We start from the raw sequence: 9,770 nt of genomic DNA, 5'->3' as shown, positions 1-9,770 counted from the left end.
TATTTTGTCTGTTGGCCGCATGCCGCATGGGTATTCATCTGTTTGTCTGGTAGCTGTGTTATTGCATGCTCTTGTTGGTTGCGCCGTGTTGTCGGCTGTCTCATTGCACTTTCGACTGGTTGCTGTTATCGCGGATGTCGTCGGGCTTAAACGGCTTTCAGTGCCAGCCATGTAATCTGTTTAATAGTCTTTCGGATTGGTCGCGCATTGGCTATTCTGCATTTTTCACACGCGCTGCTTAATTATGCATGCGCGCTTGTCTCCTTCTGAATGGGCAACATTTTTTGGCCTTTATCAGCAAAGTGCAAAAAGCGCACCTGTTGCTCGACTGCAATTGCATAAAGATACAAAAAAGACAAAGAAAATCAAATGAGATCAAACAAATGCCAGCTGAAAACTTTGAACAACTCTGTTTAGGTCGTGGCCTGTGCTCAAAAAAAAAACAAAAAAAAAAAAAAAAAACAAAAAAAAAACAAACAAAAACAAAGCCGTCCGCAATATAAGCTAAAACTTGTTCCAGCGATTGGCGCTAAATTCAAACATTTTCTGCCTGATTTGCATAAAGACGAGTTTAGCAAACAATAACAAATATAAATATTGCAATGCTGCCCGCGGTATTGCCTATTCAATTAGCGGCTAAGCCAAGCACAATTGCGATTGCGTTAATAGCTCAATTCAAAGAAATATACAATTCCATAATGCAACGTGTCAATATTTTCTGTTTATTTTTTAACGCTTTCATCTTCATTAAGCATTGAAATTAAACCTGATTGGGTAATCATATGCAAACCTATTTTTAATGATCTAGTTTCTTTATGTTGTCGAAACTGCTTTTTAAGTAGCCGAATTAAAGGTAAACAGCTACAATTAAGATTCTAGCACAAAGCGAAAAATGTTTTTCAGATATTTAACTACTAACTTTATGATTCTTATCTTAAATCGTGCTTGTTTAATATTCTACTTTTTTACAGTGTGGCAACACACGAAATTTCGAATTAGCGCCATCTCGTGCCTTACATTAGAATACTGAGAACACTTCATGAGAATTTTTATAATAATTTCCCATTTAGTCAGTTCTTAAACCAAGCGAATTAAGAGAGTACCTCTATTGGAAAGACAATTCGTTGAAAAGCGACACCTAGTGAGATTTGAGGCACACAGCTATTCTCAGTATTTTTAACTGTAGTCCCACTAGATGGCAGTATCACCGTCATCTTTAGCGCCATCTATGCAATCTTCTTAATATAAATGTTCATAATTGGAGTTAATTCTGACACTAGATTTGAGGCACATTAATTCAAATCTAGTGTCAGAATTAACTCCAATTATGAAGTTTGAATGCTGGAATATCTTTTATACCAAAATGTAGTTTTTTATTAACAATTTCTATACAAAAGTCTTATATGTACGAAATGCATTGTTTCGCCTAACTAAAATAACAAATTGTGTTATAAAAACTGAAATGTGAAATATGAAAGAAAACGTTTGGGCTATTGTGTTTCAACGAAAAACAGTTAAATACAAATTGAGCTTATAACAAATCGGATGTATAAGCAGCCGATGTTTATATGAGTGTATGAAAATCAACTATCTGGCGCCCACAGCTTGAAGGTGCGATCGAACGATGTTGTCGCTATATACTGCGAATTGGGGGAGACATCAACGGAAATCACCTTATTGTCGTGCCCCTGCAGTGTCTTCAGCGGCTGCCATGTTTTGTTAGACCAGATCTTTGTGGTCGAATCGTAGGAGCAGGTAACCAAGAAGCTACCGCCATCCTGCTGGTACTTAACATCCGAAATGAGATTTGTGTGCGCTGGTATGGTGTAAACGGGCTGACGACGACGTAAGTCCCAGATTTTACAGGTGTTGTCCTGCGAGCCGGTGGCTATATGAAAGCCATTGGGCGAAAAGTCTACGCCGAATATAGCCCCCAAGTGGCCCTCAAGGAACATGATACAACGGCCCGTGCGCAGATCCCAGACACGGCCGAAGGCATCCAAGCCGCCGGTCACCAGAACACTGCCATCGGACTGGTAGCTGAGGCAATGCACCGGCTTAGCGTGTCCCTCCTGATGTAGGACCTCTGTCTTTTGTTCCAGATCCCACAAACGCCAAGACGAATCGTAGCAGGCTGTCGCAAGAAAGCGGCCCGATGGGTGGAATGCTACCTTGGACACGCGATGTGGCATGTGGCCAGTTATGTCAGCAATGGATTCTTCGTTGCCAAACCCCCACAATTTGACAGCGCCATCGTGGCCGCCCGAAGCCATGGCCACAACATTTTCTTCATCCAGCTTTACTCCAGGCCTGAGCGCTACGCCACCCACATAGCTGGCGTGGCCCCGCATCGTTTGCTTCAACTCGCAGTTGGGTACACTCCAGAGCTTACATAGGCCCGACCACGAGGCAGTCATCAGCAGCGAAGAGTCCTCGTTGAAGGCTGCACTACTTACGGGCCGCGTGTCTCCCACCTGGGAGCAGAGCGGTGCCAATGACTGTAGCTTCTTTTGCATCTCCACCATACGACCGGCTCGCGTCGCGCTGGGCACTTCTAATGCCTGCCTAGCGCGCTCAAGGCGATCGCGAGCACGTGGCAGGGAATAGTCCGCGAGCCAAAGGCGTGCCACACGCAGTGTTTCGGGTCCCTCGTGATACCATGTGGCTTCCTGTTCACGTTGTTGCAGCTTACGCTCCTCCTCCTCGGTCTGCTTCTGCTTGATAGCGTTTTCACCCAAACTGGCGAGCAGCTCCTTAAGTCGTCGACGTCGTTCCGCTGGACCCTCACCGAAATAGCAAATTGGCTCGTTTAATTGTCGCAAATTGTTTTTGATCTCGGCATCGTCTGTGGATACATTTATTTGTCGTGCTCGTTTTTTTCGCTCGAACTCCTCTAGCAACGCCACCTTGTCGCGCTCCATCTCGGTCTCCAAATCGAAGTAATCATCGTCAATTTTGTTGGCCAACGACGCTGCAGTGGGCGGTGGCATGCCAACTTTTGTGGCATTGGACTTTTTGTTAGTCTCCTCATAGTCCTCGTCAGAATCAATGTCTTCCAGCTGGGCGGCAGTTGTTGTTGCAGCCGGCGTTGTGCCGGTAACAGAAGACGCCACGCCAGTTTGCCGCTTGCGTTCTGTTTCTTCCAGCGAGCCATAATGCAGGGTACGCTGTCGCTTTATGTACTGGATATCATCGTCATCTGACATTATCTTTTAATCCAAAATAATTAATTTTTAAAACAAAAATTACGCCAACGAAATAAACAACAAAAAGCCACTGCAAACGTTTATCGCATCGATATATCGAAATAGAAAATGTATGTTTTATAGGGATGACATACAAATATCGATGGCTGTTGGGATGCAGTCATGGACTACATTCATTCTGTTATGTTAATTTCATTTAATATTTTCTTAACACACACGAAAATAACTTAGCCATATACTGCAAAATTACTCTTTAATGGAAAATGTATAATTCATTAGCATCTAAAATTTTACAAAATATTTTGGGTAATGTTTTCAAAACAGCAGAAAATAACAGTTGGCGTTAATGTTAATAACATAGCGTAAGCAGTGACAAGGTGGCAGAAAATTGTGAACTGAAAACTGAGTTCAGAACTGACTTATTTTTTCCGTTCAGTATTGTGAACCGGTCAATCGAACTTTTCTCCGAACTCCGAACAACTCTGCTTATTATTTTTCACTAGTAAAAGTAAAGTTGAAAAAAGGAAATTGAGACTATTAAAACCGGCCTGCATAATGAGCGCGCCGAGCAATAAAATGTCAGCAACAGACCAGATGCGTGCAATGCTGGATCAACTGATGGGCACCACGCGAAACGGAGACGATGGACGCGGCCTTAAATTCTCAGATGCACGCGTCTGCAAGTCATTTCTCTTGGATTGCTGCCCGCACGACATTCTGGCATCCACCCGCATGGATCTCGGTGAGTGTCCCAAAGTGCATGATCTGGCTTTTCGTGCAGATTACGAAAGTGCGTCCAAGACTCGTGACTACTACTACGACATCGAGGCTATGGAGCATTTGCAAGCGTTCATTGCGGACTGCGATCGACGCACAGACTCCGCCAAACAGCGGTTAAAAGAAACGCAGGAGGAGCTGACAGCAGAAGTAGCCGAGAAAGCCAACGCGGTTCACAGCCTGGCGGAAGAAATCGGAAAAAAGCTGGCAAAGGCCGAGGCACTGGGAGAAGCTGGCGAAGTAGAAGACAGCATGGAACTAATGAAGGAAATTGACGAGCTGCGCGCCAAAAAGGTCAAAGCAGAGCATGAATATAGAACTTCAATGCCAGCCTCCACATACCAGCAACAGAAGCTCCGCGTATGTGAAGTGTGCTCCGCTTACCTGGGCATACACGACAATGATATCCGTCTGGCGGACCACTTTGGTGGTAAGTTGCATCTAGGCTTTCTCACAATTCGCGAGAAACTTATCGAGCTGGAGAAGACGGCGGCACCGCGAAAGGCAGAACTAAAGCGCTCGGGTAAGATACCAGATCGAGAAGAGGACGGCCGAGGCAGAAATCGGTACTTTGTAGGTGGGCGCGAGCTGGACCGTCGCTCGCGCGTTCATCGCTCTCGTTCAAGAGAGCGTCAGCGACAGCGTGAAGCAGAGAAACAAGGCAATGATAGATCGAAGGATAGAAGCGAGGAGAGGGCCAATGCCCGAGAGGCCGAGAGTGAGCGAGCAGCGCCGCGGGGACGTGATATTGACAACCGTGGATCTGGACGCGGAGGGGCAAGTGGTGGCCCCGACAACAATGCTCGCGATCATCGCGATAGAGATCAGCGTGATCGAAGGGACCGAGACCGCAACATGCGGAATGACAGAGGACGCTATGGAGGAAATGGTGGAGGAGGAGGAAGCGGAGGCGGTGGAGACCGTCGCAATGAAAGACGTCGATCACGTTCGAGAGAGCGTTCGCCACGAGATCGCCGTAACTACAACAACAACAACAATTTCGGCAACAGGCGCCGCTCCTTCTCCCGCGAACGCTATCGCCGCTAGAAATGCCGATGTGTCGAAGTTAACATGAAGATCCAGTGGAAGCCAGTTCCACACGGCAGTGTCCAGCGCACGTACGTAGCATAAATAACCACCACAAAAGTAAACAAAAACAAAAACCATAAAAAAAAATACTATAGAGCAGGAGAAACTAACTAATTGCATTATTATTTAATTAATAAATGACTTAAATACACACTTAGACAGCAAGTCAGATATTTTTGTAAAATATTATTAATTCTTATCTTTGACTCTCATCAGTGTTAACTAACAGAAAAGCGAAACAAAAAGTGTGAGCTGCAACTATATGAATTGTTAAGTAAATAACTATAATTTAATAGTTTGACAGCCCGACCTGAGTTGAGTTTGAGTAAATGTACGGTACGTAGAACCAAAGTCCCGAGTAACCACACTAAAATGTACAATTCTATATATATATATATCTATGTGCCCAGCAACGAATTCCAAACAAACAAAACGAAAGACAAACAAAAAAACAAAAAATTCAACATAGAATCCAAAACTGAGCTCAATCATAATTTCTAACAGCACAGTCCCGGACTGTGGGTGTGCCCGTCCCCGAGTGGTGTGTATGTGTGTACCTCCTACGAGTATTGTCGCCCCTTTTAGGGTAAGCCTCACTCTATCAACAAACTATAAATTGTAACCTTTTAGCGTTTTTCTACTTGAAGTAACCTTGCAGCTCAAAAGCCGTAAAGCTGGGTACGTATCGAGTGCATATTGACAAAACACAAACGTCTGTCGTAGCCTTTTTGAAAAGCTACAGATCTCGCTAATTGCAGATTTGAGTATTTGATAGACATATACCAGATATATGTACATACATATGGTTCGGTTCGTTGCTTTGGGTACGTATTCGTCGTCTATCTGTTCATTGGGAGTGGTTGTTTGTTTGGTATGTATACATGCGTTTTGTTATGAAATCGTTAGAACATGAATTAGCAACAAATATTGGTACGTATGCCCAAGCTACAGCAGCTGTTAAAGGATTGTGTTGATTCCGTAGGGTTCGATGAAGACTTCTTAACGTACGTATTGTTTTCCAAAATCAACGAATCAAACTCTGTAATGCAATCTCCCGTAGCGGTTCATACATATATATATGTAGTTACAAAACCACCCAAACGCATATTTAACTTAATCTCTTTCTCATACTAAAGTAGTTATACCTAAATTACACAGAAATATGATTGATGCGGGCTAACCCAACTACTGGCTTAGTAAGTGAGTATTCGGGCAACATCTTATGATTAAAATATACATAAAAAAAAAAAAAAAACTAATTTGTAATAACTATAACGTTCAAAAGTAATTGGGTAGCAATTCCATTGTTTCTTTTAAACAGCTTTTATTGAGACGTTGATTTTTAGTATGGGAATGAAGATTAGGAATAAATATAAAGATACATCAGTTTTGTGAGACACTTTAACAATGTACGTGGGTAAGATTTATGCAAACTAAGTTTTACATTGAATTTGAACATTAGAATCGTAAGATTATTGGACATTTAAAAAAATCCACAAATTGTAATTTATAATAAAGCCAAATAAAATTTGTTTTGGGTTATATTTATTCAAATATTTTTGATTGTGGAATATTCAACGACTTTGTCCGAAAAGTCAATAAACTGACAGTCGAAAATTAATAAATAAAATAAAAATGATAACTGTACGCTGTTTTTATTTCAACTTTTGTTTGCGCGCCAAGCCAACTATGATTAAATCGTTGAAACTATGTAATACTCAAAATGGCACTGTTAGAAACCAGTGTCAACCGGTGGCAACGCCAAAGCCATTCCGCCATCTTTTGCGCAGCTGCTGTTGTTTCGCCTCTGACGGAAATTCTTTGCACTAAAAACTAAGTTTACTATTAACAACAGATTAACTAGCAGATTCAAGGTGTACATTGGATTGCTTTATTTAGAAACATTATTAGTACAGGTAAGTAATGCCATAAAGCTACAGATTCTCGTAGAGTTGCTTGTCAAGCAACGTTTGGGAGTGCGAGAAATCAATAGCCGCTTGGTGTCGCTGGATGCTTTATGTCCGCTGTAGGTCGCTATTAGCTACTTTTTTTTTTGGCGCTAACTTATAAAAGTGGTTATTGCTTGCAGTCAGAATGTCAAAACGCACGCGCGGCTCCAATTCGGAGGATTTGCAAACATATCTGAGGAATTTTCACAAAGAAATAGAAGATGGCAATGTTGATGACAAAGAAGTCAAAGCAGATGATGATGCTGAATTGGAACAACAGGAAGAGAACCAGGACGATGATGACGACGATAAATATTTTATAGACGACGAAGGCAACTGTTATATCAAAACCACACCAAGGAAACAAGAACTGCTCAAAAAGAAATTGAAACAACAAGCAGCATCGAAAACGTCAGACAAAGAAGAAATTTCAGTCCGTAGCACAACGCGTGCCGCCAGCAGCAAAACGTCCAAAGGTTTTTATAGCTCAAACTACAACGCAAGCGTGTGTTCATACATAACCTTTTTTTGCAGAAATTAGTCTGCGACCTGCGAAACCTGCGAAGCCTGTTACATCTGCTCAGAAGAGTTCCAAAGCAATAAATATACGACTCGCACCGCCAAAAAGAACACCAGTTAAGATGGCAACTTCTACACCAGTTAACACACTTAGAGGATATTTACGTTCTTCAACTAGATCTGCAAAGTCCGAGCCGGAGTCGCCGCAGAAGACTAAAATAGTAATAGAGAAGGTAATGGAATTCGAAGAACTCGTAGATGATCCGAGTGTCGGTGATGTCACCAGAGACCAATCAGAGCTAACTGCCACTGCGAATGCTACTAGCCTAACCGAAGATCTGAACACGACCAAAGACGATTCGGACAAAGAGGTCTACGAGTTTGACGACAATGCTGCTAATATAACCGCCAATTCGGATGTGGATTTCGTGCCCAGCGGAAATCAGTACAAACTAAAGCCGGCGGCTACTAATTCTGCTGGATCGCAGAAGTTCGCCTGCTCCCACTGTAACTATACGACCAATAAGAAATTCCTAATCTCACGACATGTTCGATCACATAACTCGGAAATGTCATTCAAGTGTTCTATTTGTGAGCGCGGCTTCAAGTCTAACATGGGGCTAGTCAATCACTTAAACACACACATGGGGAACAAACCTCACAAGTGCAAGCTGTGCGAGAGCGCATTCACTACGAACGGAGAGCTTATAAGGCATACCCGCTATAAGCACACCAAGGAAAAGCCGCACAAATGCACGGAGTGCAGCTATGCAAGCGTTGAGCTGACAAAGCTGCGTCGTCACATGACGTGCCATACGGGCGAGCGTCCGTATCAGTGTCCACACTGTACATATGCCTCACAGGATATGTTTAAGCTAAAGCGGCATCTGGTCATTCATACTGGCGAGAAGAAGTACCAGTGCGATATCTGCAAGTCCCGCTTTACACAATCAAACTCGCTCAAGGCACACAAACTTATTCATAGCGTGGTGGATAAACCAGTATTTCAGTGCACTCTGTGTCCCACCACATGCGGACGCAAGGCTGACCTGCGTACTCATATGGCCAATATGCACACCTCGGATAAGCCACATACGTGCAAGCGCTGCGGCCAGGAGCTGCCCGATCGCTATCAGTATAAGTTGCACATCAAGTCACACGAGGGCGAGAAATGCTATCGCTGCACCCTTTGCAGTTATGCTTCAGTGTCTCAACGACATTTGGACGCGCATATGCTTATACACACCGACTCGAAGCCGTTTAAATGCAACTTGTGCTCCCAGGCGTTCCGTCAGCGCCAACTGCTACGTCGTCATGTCAACCTGATGCACAATGAGGACTACAAGCCACCAGAGCCACGTGTAAAGGTTCACTCTTGTCCCAGTTGTATGCGTGTCTTTACGCATAAGGGTAACCTGATGCGTCACATGGAAACACACGATGATTCGGTGAATGCGCAGGAGCAGAAGCTCAAATTAAGACTTGGGCGTAACGTGCGCCTTCAGCCTGACGGAAGCATTGTGACTTTAGTCGATGGCTCCGACGTTCAGGACTTTGATAAAGGCGACACCATTTCCATTGACATCGAGGAACAGTTCGAGATCACTGAATTGGAGGAGATTGATGAGGAAGAGCCAGAGCCAAGCGAACCCATTGAGGAAACGTTTACTGCACCCACTTTGAGGACAAGAAGGGACAACAAAACTGTTGCTGTAAGAGATCAAGAGCAGAGCTCATCCAGTAAGCCGATCATTATCAATAGGCAATTGAAAGGTCCGCGTGCGCACCGCGAACTAACCACTCCAGCCGGCACGTTCCGTATCAAGAAAGAGCCGGATGCAAACGAATTTACAGTAGAACTTGAAGGTGAAGATGAGCAGTTTATGGTCGTCCAGCTGGTTCACGATGATAGTGAGGTAGTGGTCAAGCGTGAACCCAAGATCAATGCCAATAATTGTTTTGGCTTCGAGGTGAGAAAATTACACAATTTCAAGTATATATTTAATATATATTTTTCTAAATGTTTTAGGATGACGCCAATGTTGAATACGAGGAATATGTGGAGCCTGTAGCTGAAGTGGATGCAACATCACAGCAGTTCCTTCAGCTAATGGATATGATTGAGCAGGATACATAGGTCAGCAGTAAGGAAAAAATATGGAACAAATGTATAGAGTATTAATAAAAACATAAACTGGATTTACATACTTGAGTAATACTAAGTTTTGTT

The 9,770-nt window shown here is 43.3% G+C and overlaps 3 protein-coding genes across 4 annotated transcripts; 2 read left to right on the top strand and 1 right to left on the bottom strand.

Moving 5' to 3' along the window:
* Positions 1-1,351: 1,351 nt before the first annotated feature.
* On the bottom strand, positions 1,352-3,482 carry U4-U6-60K (U4-U6 small nuclear riboprotein factor 60K). The gene has a single exon (XM_018007227.2). It carries the CDS (start codon positions 3,204-3,206, stop codon positions 1,584-1,586), a length of 1,623 nt encoding a protein of 540 aa, XP_017862716.1. The 5' UTR covers positions 3,207-3,482; the 3' UTR covers positions 1,352-1,583.
* Positions 3,483-3,614: 132 nt separating this feature from the next.
* LOC108613650 (putative RNA-binding protein Alsin2) lies at positions 3,615-5,237 on the top strand. The gene has a single exon (XM_018007228.2). The coding sequence runs from the start codon at positions 3,762-3,764 to the stop codon at positions 5,028-5,030; it is 1,269 nt and encodes a 422-aa protein (XP_017862717.1). The 5' UTR covers positions 3,615-3,761; the 3' UTR covers positions 5,031-5,237.
* A 1,590-nt stretch (positions 5,238-6,827) lies between these two features.
* Positions 6,828-9,756, top strand: CTCF (transcriptional repressor CTCF). 2 transcript variants are annotated; one of them, XM_018007223.2, is made up of 4 exons: positions 6,828-6,988; positions 7,162-7,497; positions 7,556-9,510; positions 9,570-9,756. In XM_018007223.2, exons 2-4 carry the CDS (start codon positions 7,167-7,169, stop codon positions 9,675-9,677), a joined length of 2,394 nt encoding a protein of 797 aa, XP_017862712.1. In that variant the 5' UTR covers positions 6,828-6,988; positions 7,162-7,166; the 3' UTR covers positions 9,678-9,756. The 2 variants fall into 2 exon arrangements, with proteins under 2 accessions (XP_017862712.1, XP_017862710.1); XM_018007221.2 differs by having other exon boundaries at positions 6,833-7,098.
* Positions 9,757-9,770: the final 14 nt, after the last annotated feature.

This window comes from Drosophila arizonae, chromosome 4, assembly GCF_054131065.1.
Source record: "Drosophila arizonae isolate 15081-1271.41 chromosome 4, UAZ_ARI_1.0, whole genome shotgun sequence".
NCBI classification, from domain to species: Eukaryota; Metazoa; Arthropoda; class Insecta; order Diptera; family Drosophilidae; genus Drosophila; species Drosophila arizonae.
Note: the sequence above shows the minus strand (reverse complement) of the source record. Positions and strands in the feature narration are given on the sequence as shown.

Coding starts and splice junctions, on each gene's coding strand:
- LOC108613650 (XM_018007228.2), top strand. CDS start 3,762: ATGAGCGCGCCGAGCAATAAAATGTCAGCAACAGACCAGATGCGTGCA.
- U4-U6-60K (XM_018007227.2), bottom strand. CDS start 3,206: ATGTCAGATGACGATGATATCCAGTACATAAAGCGACAGCGTACCCTG.
- CTCF (XM_018007221.2), top strand. Junction 7,498..7,555: donor CAGCAGCAAAACGTCCAAAG/GTTTTTATAGCT, acceptor CTTTTTTTGCAG/AAATTAGTCTGCGACCTGCG. Junction 9,511..9,569: donor ATAATTGTTTTGGCTTCGAG/GTGAGAAAATTA, acceptor TAAATGTTTTAG/GATGACGCCAATGTTGAATA.